The sequence below is a fragment of the Petaurus breviceps genome, unplaced genomic scaffold (genome assembly GCF_028583685.1).
Source record: "Petaurus breviceps papuanus isolate PSGF00001 unplaced genomic scaffold, PetGlider_PUasm1.0 90823, whole genome shotgun sequence".
NCBI classification, from domain to species: Eukaryota; Metazoa; Chordata; class Mammalia; order Diprotodontia; family Petauridae; genus Petaurus; species Petaurus breviceps.
The window spans coordinates 9,197,829-9,218,303 of record NW_027187352.1 but is presented as its reverse complement, the minus strand read 5'-3'; the positions used below and the strand labels follow the sequence as shown (position 1 = coordinate 9,218,303).

Here is a 20,475-nt window from a genome sequence, read left to right as displayed (position 1 = left end):
TCTTCTTTTCCCTTTTGTGGCTGCCAAGTATATGAAGAAAGGCAAAAGACAGTTTCTGTTCTCAAGGGGCAATAGGATGCCAACAATTATGTGTCAGGATAAATTGGAGATAATTTCAAGAGGGAAGGTACTAGCATTGAGGGATGATAGGAAAGGCTTCCCATAGAAGGTGAGATCTGGGGACTTGAAGGAGATGAAGAGGAGGAGGAAGAGCATTGCACATTTGGGGAGCAGCCAGTGAGAATTCCCGGAGTCAGGAGATGGAGGGTCTTGTGTTATCAACAGCACCAAGGCCGGCATCACTGGATCATAAAGGTTGGAGGACTGGAGTAAGTAATGACAGAAAGGTAGGGAAGAGATTAAAAGGTTCAAAAAGGCTTTAAAAGCTTCATTAAACAGAGGATCTTATATTTGATCCCAGAGGGTGTAGGGAGCCACTGGAGTCTGCTGACTAGAGGGGGTGACATGGTCAGACTCACACTTTGATAGAGTGGAATGTGGCCTGGAGGTGGGAGAGACTAGAGGTGGGGAGACCATGCCTGTCTGCACTAGTCTGGGTATGGGGTAATTAATGAGGGCCAGTGCCAAGGTGTTTGCAGTGTCAGAGGAGAGAAAGGGAAGTCTACCAGAGATGTTATGAGACAACAGGACTTGGCAACAGATTGGATATGGGGGAGTGAGAGCAGTCAAGAGTGACATGTAGGTTCCCCACCTTGGTTGACTGGGAGGAAGGTGGTGCCCTCAGCAGTAATAGGAAAGTTGGGAGGAAGGGAAAATGGTAGGGGAAGGATAATGAGGTCACCTTGGAACATTTGGAATTGAAGATGTATAGGGGATATCCAATTGGAGATGCCCAGTAGGCAATTGGAGATGAGAGATTGGAGGTCAGGAGAGACTGTTAGGGCTGGATAAATACACCTGAGATTCATTGGGAGAGCTGATAACTCCACGAGGAGCTGATGAGATTACCAGGTGAAAGAGGGAGAAGAGAAGAGGACCCAGGACAGAACCTTACTGACTGGGTGTGACTTGGATTCCCAGAAGGAGACTGGGAACGAGTGGTCAAATAGGTGGAAAACCAGGAGGGAGGGTGTTCCAAAAACCTAGAAAGAAGAGAAGGCCATTCAAGGAGAAGGCAGCCATTGATGGTGTTAGGGGCATTCTATGTTCTAAGTTCCACCTCCTAACTCTTATTCTTCTGTGTTACCTTCCACCTCTCTTCATTTATTTAGGCCTTCTCCAGGGCCTGGAATATGGAATATACTCCCTCTTTGTCTCTGCCTGTTGGATTTTTTCCCCCTTCCTTCAGATATCACCTTGGATGCCCTTTTTCCATGAAGCCTTTCTGATTCTCTGTACCAGCTGAATCTTGGGTCTCTGATATCCCCACTCCCATAGTTTCCTGTATGCTTTGGGTGTGTCTGTCTTACCCTTGACATATTTCATGTTGTGTTATCCTTCTTTCTGCTTATGCCATTTTTCTCCTTAGACTATAAACTCCTTGAGAGCAGGAAATGTTTTTAATCTTTGCATCATCAGCACTGAGCGTAATACATCAGATCTATTAGATGCCTAATACATTTTGGTTGAACTGAGTGAGATCATTCTAGAGCTCAATGGGAGAGAAAGTTGGGGAAGATTCCCAACTACTTGCCAATCCAAGGAGAGCCAGCCTTGCCTTGAAAGCAGTGTGGGGCTGGGCAGGATCCTCGGGGACAGGTGGACTTGGGTTCTGCTCCCAGTTCTTTCACCTAACACAATGTGGGACTCCAAAAATCACTATCCCTTTGAGCCTCTTTGTAAATTGACGGAGTTAGACTAAGGTCTCTCGTGGTTCTGGCATTTGGCATTCTGAGGTCTCTTCTAGCTCCCACGGAACGAAGGAAAGAAGCAAGCATTTATTAAGCACCTACTATATGTGCTAGGTGCTGTGCTAAGCATTTTACAAATATTTCATTTAGTCCTCACAACAACTCTGTTAGGTGCATGCTATTATTATCTCCATTTTACAGATGAGGAAACTGAGGCCAAGAGATTAAGTGACTCGCCTAAAGTTACACAGTTAGGAAGTGTCTGAGGTCACATTTGAATTCAGGTCTTCCTGACAGGGAAGGAAGGAAGGAAGGACGGAAGGAAGGAAGGAAGGAAGGAAGGAAGGAAGGAAGGAAGGAAGGAAGGAAGCAAGCTGGTTTATACATGTGTATGTCTAAAATGGCCTGTTTGTAGAAGTTTACCTCACTGCAAGTGAACCGGGCAGTTGTTTTTAGATCTTTTAAGAAAATTAGGATTGTTACCTTTGAGAATAATAAACTTTCAGATAGGGAACTAGTTGTTCCTTTTTAAATTCTGATCAATTTCAACTTTTCAAAGCCAGATTGAATGGGGATAGGGAGTGGGAGGAGAGGGAGAGCCAGGAAAGGACAGGACAGAGTCAAAAATTTCTCGAGGGTTTCAAACCTGGGTAACCGGGAGAGTGGTGATGCCCTCAACAGAAATAGAGAACTTTGGAGAAGAGGAAAATGATCAAGTCTTTCTTAAACATGCCATGTTTGAGATGCTAGAGGGATACACAAGTAGAAATATCCAGGAGGTATCTAGAGATGTGGAACTGGAGTGCAAGAGAGAGATGAGGGCTATCCACACAATGCATTTAAGTGACTAAAGCTTCAAACAACACTCCGACTTTTGGGACACCCCTTATGGACATGGGAGTCCTTGGCATGGAAGCCCTAGGAGTAGCACCAAGGAAGACAATGTAGAAAGGGAAGTAGAGAACTTAGGACAGAGCTTTGGGGACCACCCACGGTCAGTCAGAAAGAGTAAATGGTAGGAAGAAGTTCCACCAAAGGAGATCGAATAACCTTTATTTTATCTAGAGATAGGGGTCGGTCAGCAGGATGTTTCCCTCCTGGTTAGCACTCCCACAAAGAGCCATCTCGCATTAGCTATTAGGGAGTTCATCTAGCAGTTACTAATGGAGTGACTAAGCCCAGATTCAGTCTCACTAATGCTATTTGTGTACAGGTCCACTGAGGAAAGTGGGATGGGAATTCATCCTGAAAATCAATGCAGTCATTGGTCAGAGAGGTTATGTCTTCCCTCAGGGACATGTAGACTCTTCCTGGAGTGTGTGGGTCCAGCTCTTCTATCCCCCATGCAGGAGATAAACAGGAGAGTAATTTACCCAACTTGTGGAGTGTTTTGATCACTAGGAGCCCTGCCTTACGCTATTAATAGTAATAATACATTTATTTAAATTTGTTGTTTCAACCATGTCCAACTGTTCATGACCCCATTTGGGGTTTTCTTGGTAAAGATACTGGAGTGGTTTACCATTTCCTTCTCCAGCTTATTTTACTGATGTGGAAAATGCGGCAAACAGGGTTAAGTGACTTGCCTTGGGTCACTGAGCTAGTAAGTATCTGAGGCTAGATTTGAACTCCAGATGAGTCTTCCTGACTCCAGGTCTGGCATGCTAAGCACTATGGCGCCACCTAGCAGTTATTTAAATAATTACAGAGTGCTTTCCCTGAGAGGCCGGCAAGAATTGTTATCCCTGATTTACAGATAAGGACACTGAGGTTCAGAGTGGTTAAACAGTTTGCCTGTGTTGACATAGCTAGTAAATGTCAGGGTTGGAAATTAAACTCAGGTCTTCTGGTGCCAAGTCCAACACTCCTATCACACTACACTATGTTCAGGTTGGGTCATTCTTGAAGAAAGTGGGACAAATGCTACTTTTCCAAAAGTTATGGTGGGTTTTGAGGGGTTCACCATGGCTGGGCTTGAATCTTGGCCTTGCAAGGGGTCATATCCCCATTCCACTGAGCCCATTGTGGCCTTCCTAGAACTTTAAGTTGACCCTTGAACATTACCTTCCCATATAACATATCAACCCCATGGCCACCATATAATCATATCCTATTAGTGCTATAATGGGCTTATCTCTAGTCATCCTGATGAATGTCTGGCCATTGGACCCAGATGACTCAGGAGGAGATAGTGAGGTGACCTTGCAGAGCCCTCCCTTGCTCTAATCTGAGTCAACTGCAATTCATGTCGTCATACCCTGATGTCACGGTCCTCTTGGAGAATGAAGGACAAACCCACCACCACCAGTGGGCTCCCCAGTGTCTGGTGTTATCTGGCAGTGAGGGTGCCACAGAGAGGAATGTCATCGCAATCAGCATAGATTAGCTGGAGAGGCACTGATGTAGCCCTTCCAGAACTTGGGGACATCTCCAGAGACATGACTCTTCTTCCTTATAATAACAATAATGATAAATGGTCCCTAGAAAATCAAATTTAAGGTAATAAGCAAAATGCTGACTTGATCCCAGGACCATTTCTGTCTATCCAAAATACTATCAAAAAAGAGGAGAAGAATGAGATAAATAATAATTTTCTCCAAATTTGTTATCCCAAAGCTTTTGACAGAATACCTCATTAATGGCATATTCATTTAGTTCTAATGCATAAAACAAGTATAGTGAAAAAATTGGAGCATTTGATATTCACTTGGGAAACTCTTCTCAGTTTAAAACATGCCACCAACAACACAATGGCAAGAATAATTGACAGAGAATGTGACATCTCTCAAGGAGACAGTTTTAAGCCCCTTATGATTCAATATCATGTCTCCAGCTCTCAAGTGAAAGAGAGTTATGCTAAAACATTTTATTGATCACTTAATGTTCATGGTTAACACCAATTTATTAGGATCTTGAAAATCATATTAATGAATTTCTTAATCTCATGGAATCTTTCCTCAATGATATCAAAATATCACCGGACTCAGTAAAGTATAAATTTCTTAATATATACCAAGAAGAGGGTGGCTAGGTGGCACAGTGAATAGATCACCAGCCCTGGAGTCAAGAGGACCTAAAGTTCAAATCCAGCCACAGGCACTTGACACACTTAGTAGCCATGTGACTTCATGCAAGTCACTTAACCCCAATTGCCCTCCAAAAAGGAAAAAAATATATATACATATATGTACACACACCAAGAAGAAGGAGAGGCAGAAATCTTTGAACTTGAATTCAAGAGGTCAGCTTGAACCACTATATAAAGGCTATACTTAGGAATACTTTCCATGGTCATCCTCCAGACAAGGCACATTGAAAATAAAGTTATCAAGGCGGGAAGCTGTGGCTATGAACATTGAAACTTTTTAGCATATTAAAATTTAGAGCAGTTGATACCTACGAAATGCCAGTCTTAATTTAAACTTTTGAAATGATAAAATGGACCACAACAAATATGGAAAGTTTTCTAACAAAAACTTGTACAATATTAACAGATCATAGGGCCCATCATCTTAAGGCAGCAATACAAAGACTAATGCTTCCTTGTCAAACAGGACTAGATACTCTTCACGATCCCTTCCAAGGAAATAAGATTAATAGATGTTCTTGGAACATATAAGTAAATTTAATAAATTAATAGGACATAAATATTAATGTATACTCATTTAACAATATTTAATAATTTATAGGGACCAGATAGGTGGTACAGCAGATAGAGTGTCAGGAAAACTCAGCTTCCTGAGTTCAAATCCAGCCTCAGACATTTACTAGCTGTGTGGTCCTGGACAAGTCACTTAACCATGTTTGCTTTAGTTTCCTCATCTTTAAAATGAACTGGAGAAGGAAATGACAAACCACTCTGCTATCTCTGCCAAGAAAATCCCAAATGGGGTCACAGAGTCAGACACAACTAAAAAATGACTGAACAACAAATAATTTATATATTCTATTATCTACATCATGTTAATAATTTAACAGTATATCAAATATAACTTACATGTAATAAAAATTAATGGTATATAAATAGGTTTAAAACTTACAGAAATACTTTTGGAACAAACAACATTCACGACCGCTCCCCAAAGCAGCGCAATAGCAAAAGCTAAGGATATCTATGTGCCACTGCATTTGTCAAATGTAACTTTTAAGTTGTTTAATTCCAAATATACCCTGTGAAGTGCATGAGGTCTAAAAATGGCATCAAAAGTCCTGGGAGATATTCATGCAGATTCAGCTAGCAATATTTTGACAGAGAAGCATCAAGCAAGTGGCTGAGTCATGTAGATTTAAAAAAAGATAAAAACCAAAGATTTTATGATAATAGTTAGCATTTGTATTGTGCCTTAATGTTTGCAAAGTGTTTTACATGTTATCTAATTATTTCCTCACAACATCCTGTGAGGCAGGTATTATTATTTCCATCTTCCAGACGAGGAAAACTGAGGCTGAGAGGATCTTAAGAGACCTGCTTGGGACTCCCTCCTAGTAAATGTCTGAGGCTGAAATTGAACCCAAATCTTCCAGATTTTAAAGCCAAAGCTTTATATACTACGCCATCTAGCTGCCTGTGATGGCAATTCAGGATTCGATTGTGGACACCAGAAATTACAAAAGGATTATCCTCTAGGGTCTCTTAGTAATAAATGCAGATTCTGAAAAGAAAGAGTAGAAATTAGGAGACCCAACTGCAAGTTACCGAAATTTAGCACCTACCAAACACTTAGCAAGACACAAATCTGGTGACTAGAATTATATATGAGGAGCTCTCTCTCTGCTAAATTCACGTAAGGCAAATCCCCAGATTATCTCAGAGCATCCTTAAGAATTCAGCCAGCTAAAAAAAAAAAAAAAAGAAAAACAAATTACCAGTATCAAAAATGAAAAGGGTGACTTTACCACCAATGATGAGGAAATTAAAACATTAGGAACTACTTTACCCAACTATATGCATATAAATTTGACAGTTTAATGAAATGGATGAACATTTACAAAAATATAAATTGCCCAGATTAACAGAAGAGGACATAAAACACTTAACCCCATCTCAGAAAAAGAAATTGAACAAGCCATCAATGAACTTCCTAAGGAAAAATCTCCAGGGCCAGATGGATTTTCAAGCGAATTCTATCAAACATTTAAAGAACAATTAATTCCAATACTATACAGACTGTTTGGGAAAATAGGTAAGGGAGTCCTACCAAAATCTTTTTATGATACAAATATGGTACTGATACCTAAATCAGGAAGAGCCAAAAAAGAGAAAGAAAATTATAGACCAATTTCCCTAATGAATATAGATGCAAAATTTTAAAATAAAATGTTAGCAAAAAGATTACAGCAACTCATCATGAGAATAATACACTTTGATCACATAGGACCGGGAATGCAGGGCTGGTTCAATATTAGGAAAACTATCAGCATAATTGATCCTATCAACAACAAAACTAGCAGAGAATTCAGCCAATACACCTGGCACCAACACTTTATGGAAGATCAGACTGTTGTCTACAGTTGCCTGGACAGAATGTTAATCCATAAAAATTTAAGGACAGTGTTTTAAATAGATGTTGCTAAACCAACCAGTCAGAGCAGAAGAAATCACACGGCAACAGGATGAAGTCTGCCTCATCCCCATCATACTCTCTGCAATTGGCGCTGCCCCCCAAAGACACTTTCAGGGAACCTGAAATAAAGAAAGATGAACTCTTACTCAATTTCCTTAATTTTTTTTCTGATTGACAAGCATTTATTTATTTTCTCTCCCTCCTACCTAACCTCCCCACCAAATACACTGGGGTGGGGGGGGGGGGAAGGAGGGACGGCAATTCCCTGAATTAAATATGCAAAGTTACACAAAATAAATTTACACATTGTGTCAGAAAAAAAGTTGATTTCAAAAAGCAGTTATTTTATCCAACTGTCGCCAGAATATTAGATTAAAAAAATAATAGTAGAATAGCAACTTTTTCCAGGGCCATTTCTATATGAAAGCCATCCAAAAGAAGAGGAGAAAAGTAGCAATAACTGATTTTAAATAGTATTTTTGAATATACATTATTTTATTAAAGCCTCACAAAAATCCTGTGAGGTCAGTTTTGTGTGTATTAATATACCCATTTTATAGATAAGGAAATAGGTGTAAAGAGATTAAATGGCTTCCCCATGGCAACAGTTAGTAAATTTCAAAAGGGACAGAAAGTCTTTCTCTCAGTACTATCTTTCTCAATCTTTCCCCTTTTTTACATTTCCTCCTCCTCCAGTATCCTCTTAATTCATCTACATGTATGAGATCACAAAAGGTATGAGAAAACTGTTGTGTTCTCAGGTACCCTATGGAATTTGCCCCTTTCCCTTAGGGATGGGGCTATAGCCTTTTCTGTGAATTTCTCTGTTTCCATTTCTTTATCTGTAAAATAGGTGTGATACTATCCTCATTGTTCCCCTCTTCCTTCTCCTCCTCCTCCGATGGTTGTAGGAAGATGTTCTATAAACTGTAAAAGTCTATACAAATATGAATTTTTGTTGTTAACAGTGATGATTATTTCCACCCCTGGTTCCAAAATTTCTGCTACCAGTGAAATCTAATCAGTGAAAAAAATATATCCTCTTTTTTAAAAACATTAAGAAACCAAAATTAAGCATTTATTCTCTTCCACCTCTCTTTTCCCTGATTAAAAAAAGAAAAGAAAAACCAAACCCTGGTAACAAATATGCATTGTCAAGCAAAACCAAATCCTATAGTAGACTTGAACACAACTTTTTGTTTCGTTCTGCACCCTGAGTCCATCCTCTGTGTGTCGAGAGGTGGTAGCATGCGTCATAATCAGGTCTCTTGAATTATGGTTAGTTATTTACTGTGTTGATCTGACTTCTCAAGTCTTTAAATCATAACCTCATTCTGCTTCAGCACTGACTGTAAGGACATCAGAGATCCTTGATGTGGGTACTCTCTTCATTCACACAGACTAAAACCCTGCCAAGTCTAAGGATGTCCACCTCCTCCACCTGCCAAAGAAAAATCCATTGGTGATAACCTCTCTAGGTTGGTGCTTCAGTGACAGTCACCCAGAATATCCCCAGATTGTTCAGTTTAGTGGCCCAAGGCAGAAATAGGTGGGAGACAAAGAAAGGAAGGTAGATTTGAGCTTCTTAACAGAGCTGGCCCAAAATGGAACCCTACTGCCCTTGGGAAAATAAAGACCATCCCATCTGTTGATGGTGTTGAAGCAGCATTATGTCAGCAGAGATCTGGGTTCAAATTCTGGTTTTGGACACTAGTTCTGTGACTGTGGTGGTCAAGCCACTTCTCTGAAATTTAGGCTCTTTGTGAAATGGGTTAATAATTTTTCATCTATTTTTATCTATGTAGCTGTATCTTTATTCTTTCATTTGTTTGCATGTATGTATATATGTATGTATGTATCAGGGACGGCTAGATAGCCCAGTGCATAGAGCTCTGGGCCTGAAATCAGGAAGACCTGGGTTCAAATGTGACCTCAGACACTTACTAGCTGTGTGACCTTGGACAGGTCGCTTAACTTCTGTTTGCCTTAATCCACTGGAGAAGGAAATGGCAAGCTACTTTGGTATCTTTTCCAAGAAAATTCCATGGATCAGACCCAGGGTCATGAAGAGTCAGACACAACTGAATGACTTAACCACATATATATCTATATTTTTCATTCATTCATCTGTCTGTTTGTATCTGTCTGTCTGTCTGTCTATAACTGGCTGTACGCCTCTGAGCTTTATCATTTTCTCCTGTATTCTCATCATCCTCCAATATTGCACCAAAAGAAACTCCTGCCTTCTAGGGCACATACTAGGAGCTTAATAAGTGTTTTTTGACTGGCTGGCCTCACAAGCTTGTTGTGAGCTAAGTGGTTTTATATAGCTTAAGGGCATATAGAAATGAAAGCTATTAGTGGTATGTTCCATGCTAGAGGGCCCACTCCAGCCAATCAAAAGATGTTTGTTGACTTGATTGACTTGCATCGACTCTATATGCTTGCATAGAAACATATATACATATATTCATGTTTGGATTTTCCTCTTACACAGATTCTCTGAGAAACCTCCCCTCTGTTGGTCACGGCCCTCGCTCCTCCCCAGCTGAACTCAACAGCTCCAACCCACACCTGCTTCGAGAGCGCAAATCCTCGGCCCCCTCGCACTCCAGCCAGCCAACCCTGTTCACCTTTGAAGCCCCAGCAAACCATGCGCAGACTACCTTGTCCACCAGTGCCCCCCAGGACTATCTCTTCCTGCATCAGTGCATCAGCCGAAGAGCAGAGAACACAAGGTAAGTGGAACTTGAGAGGAAGGAAGACTGGGTGTTCAGACAGCCCTGGCAGAGGCTGCTTCAGATTCAGAAACACACATGTGGAAGGATTCTCTTTCTCAACTGTCATTTCACACCTTGGACTGAACTTGATGCCCACTGTAATCCCCAGCTTTTTTTTAGGCAGATTGAAAAAAAAGACAATACCTTGACTTGTTCTTGTGAGGTTGACTTTTTTTTCCTCCAAGTGTAAGATTTTGCATTTATCCCTATTTTTTTTTGTTTACTGTTTGTATTATTAATACTAAAAGTAGCATGATACAGTGAAAAGCAGAGTGGACATGGGAGTTAGAACTAAGTTCAAATTTTTTGTCTTTGTCCTTGACACATTCAGGGCCTCTTGCATACTCTGGGTCCAGTGTTTCTGGAAAATATGGCAACTTGAAAGGACAAGTTCAGGGGACCCCTTAACAGTAGCTAGGAGACCCTGGGCCAGTCACTTAATTTCTCTGATTCTCACTTTCTTCTTTTGTAAAACAGGGAACTGTATAGATCATCTCTTAAGATTTTCTTGCTTGAAACCCTCTGATCTTATGATTTTTCCTTGTTGGGAGGGAATAAGCTGAGACAGGATGCTTCAGGATGAGGTTCAGTGTGCATGTGTGGACAGCACCAACAGGCTGAGTGTGAGTTTGGCAGCATTTCATGCGGACGTGGATGGGCCCAGTGGTAGGCACTCAGTAAAAGCTTACTGCATTGGACAGCCTGGGAGTGTCTCATGGGAAGACCCAGTGGGTAAAAAGGATGGTGGGCCATTTAGTAATTCTGCTTCTGATTTTGCTTTTGCTTATCTTTGGTCACCTCTCCTCCCCCTCACCCATGCCTAGAATGCACTCTCCTCCCCACACCCACCCCAGTCTCTCTCTTCTGCTGCCCTTTCTGTCTTTCAAGCTCTGGTGCCATTCTCCCATCCTTCATATAACAATCTCTCTCCTGGTGATGTCCCTCTTTATATTTCCCATAGAGCTTTACCAAAGCCTCTCCTTTACTCTTTCCACCTAGGCAGATAGTTAGGAAGACCTAAGTTCAAATCTGGCCTCAGACTTAGTAGTTGTCTTTATTTCCTTATGGTGCATTGGGTAGAGCACTAGGCTTGGAGGCAGGAAGACCTGAGTTCAGATGTGATCCCAGACACTTGCTAGCTTTATGTCCCTAGGCAAATCCCTTCTCCTCTGTTTGCCTCAGTTTCCCCAGCTGTTAAAAGGGGCTAATAATAACACCTGCTTCACAGGGTTTTGTGAGAATCAAATGAGATTTGTAAAAAGCACAGCACCTGGGACATAGTGGGTACTATATAAATATTCCCTTCCTTTTCCATTCTCTTTCCTTGTATCATAGTTATTTGAGTATATGTTATTTCTTCAGTCTGTAGCCCATTTCATAATAAAGGTCTATGGAATTCTGCTGAAGTGCCTGCTATATATCAAGCTTGTACAGGGCTCCTAGTAGGGGTAGAGGAATAAGATTTAGTGTCTAGTGGAATTAGCAGCCTTGTAGCAGGGTTATCTAGCACGGGTCCAAATCATTATGAAGTGTGAGGCCCACATTTCAAATAAATGAATCAATTTCCAGCTTTATACTTGGGTGTAAAGGGGTAGGTTTTGCTACCTGAAAGGCATCATTTGCAGGCCTCTAGGGTAAGGCATTGTCCCTCTGTGTCATAGACAGACTTGCACAAACTTGTTCTGTCCAAGATGGATAGAACCTGCAGACACAGGGCCACAGAATGCCAGAGCTGGAAGGGGCCTTAGAACATGGAACACTAGAGCTGGACGAATCCTTTAGAATTGTACAAGCCAGGAGGCCCCCTAGAGACATCTACTCTAGCATGCTCATGTTTTGGAGGAAGACCACACAGAAGAAGTGTGTTTCCCAAGGTCACATGGTTTTTAGTGGGCAAGACAAGAAGAATTAGAACATTGACTGATGGGTGGGTAGGTGGTGCAGTGAATAGAGCACCGGCCCTGGAGTCAGGAGGATCTAAGTTCAAATCTGGCCTCAGACACTTGACACACTTACTAGCCGTGTGATTTTGGGCAAGTCACTTAACCCCAGTTGCTCTCCAAAAAGCAAAAAAAAAAAAAATTTTTTTAAAACCATTCTCTGAGAGCAGCTTCCTGGGAGGAAGGACCAGAGCATCAGGAAGTTTTTGAGGAAAAGGCTGTGTAAATGGGCACCTGAGCAGACAGGCCTTGTTTTGCATTTGGGCACTAGTTAGGCAGCCCTGGGAAAGAGGACCTGGTGGAATAAAAGAGAGGTGGGGGCTCTGGAGAAGTGCTTCTGTATTACTTCACCATTATTGCCTTCTGCCCACCCTGCCTGCAGAGGGCATCCAGGAAACTCCCCATTAGTGAGAGGTTGAATCTTGGATTTTCCAGGCTGTTTTCTATTCCCCTGATCTTAGAGGTGGGAAGGGCAGTTAAGACTTTTGCAAAACTTTCCTTGGATGCCCCAGGGGCAAGAGCAGATGGGAACAGGAGATTGCAGGAGAGGGACCAGGAACTCCTGCCTCCCAGCCTGGGCGGAACTTCTGGCTCTCCAGGGGAAAGTTCCCAGGGCAGGGGCCAAACACCTGCTAGCTTTTGGCGGGGATTCCCGGGACTGTGGGGCCCTGTTTCTCTCCGCCATCTGGTGGCCACATTTGCAAATTGCACCTTGTTCATACTCCATGCAAATATACTCATTTATCTAGTACTTTAGGGTAACAAAGTGCTTTAGTACATCCCCCTCATTTCAAACCCACAACCAACTCTGGTGGGTAGATACCACAGGTGTTTTTCAATGCTAACATTTTATCTGAGTTGGAAGGATCCTTGGAAATCATTTTACAAATGAGAAAATCTCAGACCAGGGAAGAGAGGTGATTGCCCTTGGTCATACAGCAAAGGAACCACCTGAATTAGAATTGGAACCCAGGCCTCCTGACTACAGGTCCAGTACCCTTTGTAGTGTGCTAGGCTGACTCAGGCCAGTCCCCCACTAGGAGCTAACAGGACAAATGATCAATATAGAAATGAAAATTCAAGATATAGGTCAGGTGGGAGCAGTCTGCTTTTCCAGGCTAGTGGAGATCATCATAGTGGAAAAGGAGGAGGGGCCACATCCTAAGCAGACATTTTCTTCCCCTTCCCCTTTTTTATATTTATCTCATACTTTATTTTGTATATTTAGCTGTCTTTTATTTTTACATAACTTTTTCCCAGTTATGTCCTCTCATTCCCTCCCTTGCCAGAGAGCCATGCCTGATTAAAAAAAAAAAACAAACTTTAGCAAATCTAAGCAATACATTATATCTACCAACCTTGACACTTTAGTGAAGTGTCCAGTAGAGAAATGTCCAGTAATTCACAAGAGACACAGTCCTTGGACTGGACAGGAGCCAGCAATAAAACTCCTGGCCTCAGTTGTCTCTACCCAAAACCCCATTGTGTAGCCACCAAGGAGAATTAGAAAAGGTGAATTTGACATCATGAGACAGTGACAGGATACTCTGGACTGGAATGTTGCTGTGGAAGTCTCATCTTAGTTAAAAGGAATAGCATAGGAGCTTGGGGGTGGAGAATAGCATTGCAGGAGTCCTTGAACCAGATGAGGGAAGATGAGGGAATACAAAGAAGGTGATGGAAAAGGGTTACCAAGTTTATCATGGTTAGATTGATGTATTTTTTTAGCTGACCACCGGTCCTCGTGCTTATAGGGACAGAGATGAGAGCATGAATTTTTTTAGAAGTGTCTTGGAAATATACACCCTTCAAATAAGACAGACAGCTCAAGTCTAACAGAATTATCAGTGGCATATACGAGGAGTGGGGATGTGAGCAGACCACCATGTATGCAGCCACATAACAGCCAAGCAAACTGTCATTCTTGGATATGTTCAAAATGTATCCAAGCTGAAAGTAAAAAAAATGTGCGTCCCCTCATTCCAGGATAGTCTTCTGGTCCCCCATCAGAGGAATACGCTGGAAGCATGCTCCATTTGGTCAGGTGAAGTGCTTTGAACATAAATGAAAGAAGAAATGAAGGGAAGAATGAATGGCATGAGAATATACTCTAGGAGGCAAGGAGGAAATAGACGAGTTCAGGAAACAGACCACCAGCCCCAGACAGGACAGAGGACCTCAGTTATATGAACGTTTTCTAAGGTGTGTGTCCTCTTTCTACCAAAAGCAGAGAAGCCAATAAATTCAGAGTCTAATGACATTTTCTTCTTCCTGTAACAACAACAACAGTACTAGAGTCATTGCCCTCCCATTCCCAATTCACAGGACAGGTCTCCCAAGGGATCGTTAGTTATTTCAGTTCTACGGTAGGTCCTCTGGATCAGCCAGAGGAGTTACATGAAATGGCAGTCAAGTCAGGGAGCATTAAGCACCTACTACGTGGCAGTCACTTTGCCAAGTGCTGGAGATGCAAAGAAAATCAAAAACTGTCCCTGCCCTCTATAAGCTTCACGTCTATTGGAGGAGACAGCATGCAAACAACTATGTACAAACGAGATATATTTCAGGATAAATTGGAGATTACCTAAGAGGAAGGCAGTGAGATTAGAAGGAGGAGAAGGACTAGAAATGAGTGCTTGCAGAGAGGAGTTACAGAGTATGTGAGAGGAAGTAAGATAAAACTGGAAAGGTAAAAGGAAGTTAGGAAGGGTTTTGAACACCATACAACTCTTTTAGAAAAGCCAGAAAATCTTTCCTTGCCTAGAGACCAACAAAAACTTATTCTCCAGTTTTCCTTCCTCACTCCCTATTGAGGCTTCTTATCTCTTCCGGAGGAGATTCTTAGCCCCCGAGACCAAATTCTTTAGAACAAGGAGTCAGGTATTCCCAGCTAGCGAATACACCCAGCTTTAGCCTTTTGTTTGGGCTCCTTCCTATTCTGGGGACTTAGATACCTGGCCAGAGATCTCATCCTGGCTTAGGATGAGCATTCCATTCATTTCTGAAGGCTAAACTTTAACCAGTGTAATGGTTATTGGCCCAGTAATTACCAAAGGGCTCTGGGTTGAGAGTGCCCTAGTTTTCCAACCATAAAGCTCCTCCATTCTCCCCTTGTCAATGAATGGGTGGGATCATTGTCTGTTCTGCCTGTCAAATTGTTCCTGGTTTTTTAAGCTACAAACTAGGAATGACTTTGGGGGACTCCTATGAAATTCCTGTTCTAGATTGAATCTCACTAATAAAAAGGGAGGAACTGGTCACCAAATTAGATATGATGGGTATGCATGTGTGTGTGTGTGTGAAGAGAAAATGCAGGCATAGTCTGCCATGTACTCTAGATTTTGAGAAAGCAAAATGAGAGTTATAATCCTTTGACCTGAAATTAAATGAGAAAAGGAAGCCCAGAAATAGGGAGCTCTTAGGAATCCAGTTCTAAAGAAACAAATGAAATTAATTTGACAAAGAAAAAAGAGAAATTGTCTGAAGAAAAAAAAATGATGGTACACTAGGAACTCACTGACTAGCTGAGATTTTTAAAAGAGGATGGAAACCAGGGAAGGTAATAGAGACTAAATATAAAAGTAAGGAGCAATTCTCTTCAAGATTGTATTTATCTTAGAAAAGTAGAATTATATCCTAAGACATAAGAGGTCCTCTTGCTACCTGCCCCTGGTTAGATTAACTACATCCCAAGTACTAAAAGAAGACAAGTGTTGGGTAGCTAGATGGCGCAGTGAATAGAGCACTGGTCCTGGAGTTAGGAGGACCTGAGTTCAAATTCGACCTCAGACACTTGATACACTTAGTAACTGTGTGACCTTGGACAAGTCACTTAACCCCAATTGCCCTGCCTTCCCCCCTCCAAAAAAAAAAAAAGAAGTCAAGTGTGATTGTTAGGACACTTTCATCGATCCTTGAAAGAGTATAGAGAATGGGAGAAGTGCCCCCAGGACTAGAAAAGAACAAATATCTAGATTTTAGAAGAAGATGGTGGTGGTGGTGATGATGATGACGACGATGATGATGATGATAGAGATTATGAACTTTGATTCCTGGCAAAATTCTAGAACATCATATTAGCAGGATGGTTAGTGCTCATCAAGAAAAGGGAGCAGTGTCCACAAAGAGCCAACATCTATTCATCTAGAACATTTGGGCAATTCATTTCCTTTGGTGAAAGGGATAATTAAGAAAATGCTGTAGATAAAGACTTTGCTTAGATCTTGACCAAGTTTCTCATCCCATTCTTGTGGGAAAAATGGAGCGATGTGATACCAACTTGATTTGGAACTGGCTGAATAACCAGACCCCAAAAATCATCGTTACTGGTTTGTTTTCTTCTTGTAAGGTCTCTAGTAGAGTGCCCCAGGGATGAGGCCTAATTTTTCCCTATGCTGTTTGATATTATTATTAGTGACTTGGGATAAAGGCATAGACGTTATGCTTATCAAATTTGTAGGTGACTGAAAATGAAGGCAAAAAGCAGGCACATGGATGAAACGTCTCAATTCCAAAAGATTTTGATGGACTAGAAAGTGAAGCTCAATCTACTAAGAAGAAATTTGCCTTAATAATATTTTTCGCTGGGAGTTACCTACTGACATAATAGTGCCAAGTGAATAGAGGGCCAAAAGTAGATAGATAGATAGATAGATAGATAGATAGATAGATAGATAGATAGATAGATAGATAGATAGATAGATAGATAATGTGAGAGGGAGGGAGGGAGAGAGATAGATAATGATGTAGACAGACAGACAGACAGACAGATAGATAGATAGATAGATAGATAGATAGATAGATAGATAGATAGATAGATAGAGTTAATGTGAGAGGGAAGGAGAGAGAGTTAATGATAGTTAATGGTAGATAACCTTAGTGATAAACAAAAGGTAGATGGATAGATGGATGAATGAATAAAAAAGGCAAGTCTTAGAATTATGTTCAAGAAATCAGCTTCACACATACAAAATGCAGAAGCTGTGACTAGATAGCAGTTTGTTTGAAAAATATCTGGTGTTTTTCATGAACTACAAGCTCAGGATGAACCAACAGCATGACAGTGACATCCAAAAGAGCTGCTGTCTATCCGTCTGCATCTAGAGGTCTATCACCCAAGCCCCGAGGACCTCTAGGGTCTTGTGCTCCATTTGGGGTGCCACAGTTAAGGAAAGACACTGACAAACATTCAGCGAAGAACGTTCAGGAAGAAGTGGTAAAGGACTTGGGGATCCTAATACAAATGGGAACCAGTTGAATTGAATAGCTTGGGGATGACCAGCCTAGAAAAAGGAAGCCTGAGGCCTGGGACTTGGGAGCTACCTTCTGGGATTTGAGAGGCTGTCACATGGAAGAAGGATTATTAAATCTTCTGCCTAGCCCCAGAGGGCAAAACTAGGAGGGGTGGAGGGAAGTTACCAAGAAGCTCATTTTGCTTGTTATGAGGAAAAAACTTCCTAGTCTGGTTTGGGGCTGGGCACTTAGGAAGCGATGGTGATAGAGAATCCAGGAGAGTCAGGAAGACCTGAGTTCAAATTTGGCCTCATATTCTTACTAGTTGTGTGACCCTAGATAAGTCACTTAACCTCTGTTGCCTCAGTTTCCTCATTTGTGAAATAAAGATAATAATAGCACCCACCTTCCAAATTTGTTATGAGGATCTTGTGGGATAATAATCAATTGTAAGGCATGTAGCACAGTTCCTGGCACATTGTAACTGCTCGTTATTGTTACTGTTATAGCTACCTGTCCTTCCTTGTCTTTATCAAGCCCTATGATTGTCCCAGTTCAATACTAAGAGAGCCCTCTTCTAATTAAAGGGATTGGGCCCCTTGTTCTCTTCCTGGTTGGCTCACTAACAAGCCTCCACCCTGTCATCTTGGGGCTGATTCTAAAAGTCATAGGTCGTGTTGGAATTTGAAGAGGAGAGTAAAAGGTACTTGGTGTACAAACATGAGTCAGGTATGAGACAGGTACATTATTTTGACATTGAAAGAAATGCTAAGCAAAGAATTATTGTGTTCATTAACAGAATCATTTAGACAGGATTGACTAATTTATAACTACTATTACAGTCTGTTGGGAGGCTGCTGACATGAGAGCTGGAAAGGCTTTTAATTAGCCTTTTAACGTTTTGCCTCCTTTGGCACCATTTGGAAGAAATAGCCGAGCCGGGGCCATCTTCCTTCTGGTGGCCTTTCGCTCTGATGTAGGTCCTTCGCCGTCAGCATGCCTCTGCCCCAAGTGTGACTAGAATGACTCCAGGAGACTGTTGCTACCACTTGCTAACCTCCAACTTTTCAAGCTCATGAATTCCCCCCTACTCAAAGAAAGCAGCATAACAGGCAGGGGAGTTGCCAGGGACCCAGGCATCAGCTCACCTGGCTGTGGCCCTTTGGTACCAGCTGCACATAGTCAGAGTTTGCCAGGCCACCTGGGGAGAGAAGGTTCCCACCCTTTCCAACCCATCACTGAATCTTGCCTCACGGAGAACCACAGCTAAGGATGCAGCTTTGTCTTTTCCCAGACTGTCACCTTGTTCCTCTGCTGCTGACACAAGCAGGGACCCACTAAGAGTCTATTATACCATATTCAGTGAACAGGGACCATATGTAGCCCCAAAGCTCCCGCTCTGTCACCTGGAATTAGGCAGAGAAGAGTCACAAGCACATCATACAGCCTACCAAGGTGGGCAGGTAAGCCTGCTCCACGACCCTGCTACACTGAGAGTTGTCCAAAAGTGAGAGTCTTGGGAGGTAGTGAGTTCCCCTTCACAGAAGGTTCTTGAGCTCAGTCTGGGTGATTAGTGAATAGTCAGATGTTTTCATGGAGATGCCTGTTCAGGTAGGACCAGGACTAGGTGAACTCAGTGGTCTCAGAATCATTTTATGCCTCATCTCTATACCAAGAACCATGAAGTTTAGAGCTGGAAGAGGTCTTAGAGAACATCTTGCCACCCCCATTCACTAAACCTCAGAGACTTGTTACTGTTTAGGGAATGAGTAGCAGAGTGGATAAAAAGGGCCTAGGTGGTCCTTAGATCCTCTCTCTGTCTCTGGGGAGGAAGCCCAGGCTTCTCCCCACCCCTAGTGACGAGGGCCAACAATAGCGATTTGTCTGCACTCTGGCCTGAGTGACTCCAGATTTTCTGCTTGCGATCTGCTCTGTCCCAGGATATGGGCATGTACATTGTGTTCCATTGTGAGCTGCCCTGGCCAGCTCAGTCCTGGAATAACCTCTCACTTTTCTCTTCCCCACCTCTTTTGCCTCTTCTTCTATCTTTCCTCTCTTCTATCCATCCTCTCGATCCAACCTCATCTTCCCTCTTTACCTTTCCTCTCCTCTTTCTTCTCCATTCCCCCTTTCTCTGTCCCCCTCTTCCCCATCTCTGTGCTTCCTCCTTTCTCTATTTCTCCTCTCCTCCCTTCTTTCTGTTTCCCCTCAGCTTCCTTCTCTCTTCTCTCTGTTCCCATATCCTTTATCTTCATTCTCCTCTCCCTTTTTCCATCCCTCCCCTGCCTCTTTTATCTGTTCCCTTCTCCTCTATCTTCATTCTTCTCTCTTGGTCACCACTCCGCTCTCTTCATGCTTGTTTGCCTCCCCTCTCTCTGTTCCTCCTCCTCTTCCTTTCTCCTTGCCCCCTGCCCATTGGCCACCAGAATTAGGGGTTGAGAAGAGCTTGGCAAATGTTGAGGCCTAATCTGAAGGCTGTTGAAGGGGTGACACATCAGTAGATTTGCCTCTTCTTTGTTCATGAAGATAATAAGATATCCCAATAGCAGAGGGGGAAAAAACTACCTAATTCATGGCAACACTGAGGATCATAGGACTCTCTCCACCCCACTGCCATATTGGTTTAAAGGCTAATGGAGAACAAGGTCCTCACCTGCATGGAAAATGGGCAACCAAGGACAAGAAGGTGGTTGACTTAGAAATCATAGGAGAACAAATCACATATTTGTAAAGCTCTTAGTACAGTTCCTGGCTCTGTATAGGCACTTAATAAGTTCTTTCTTCCTTCCTCCCTTCCTTCTTTCTGTTTCCTTCCTTCTTTCTTTTCTTCCTTCCTAATTCCTTCCCCCTCTCTCTCCATTCCTTCCTTCTTTTTGTCCTCTCTCCCTTCCTTCCTCCTTTTCCTCCTTCCTCCTTCCTTTCCTTTCTCCTTCCCTACCTGCCTTCCTTCTTCTCTTTTTCTCTTCCTTCCTTTCTTCCTTCTTTTTGTTCTTCCTTCATTCCATCCATCCATCTGTACTACTTCCTTTCCTTTCTTCCTCCTTTCCTCTCTCCCTCCTTTTTTCTTCCTTCCTTCCCTTTCCCTTCCTTCTTTCTTTCCTTCTCTCTCTCTCTCTCTCTCTCTCTCTCTCTCTCTCTCTCTCTCTCT

At 42.2% G+C, this 20,475-nt stretch overlaps 1 protein-coding gene across 1 annotated transcript in view; it reads left to right on the top strand.

Moving 5' to 3' along the window:
- The window catches only part of GAB2 (GRB2 associated binding protein 2), a 260,187-nt gene that overhangs the window by 220,786 nt on the left and 18,926 nt on the right, over positions 1-20,475 (top strand). The window contains exon 3 of the mRNA XM_069070942.1: positions 9,873-10,113. Within this exon, the coding sequence (XP_068927043.1) occupies positions 9,873-10,113 (241 nt within the window). The remainder of the gene's footprint in view (positions 1-9,872; positions 10,114-20,475) is intronic.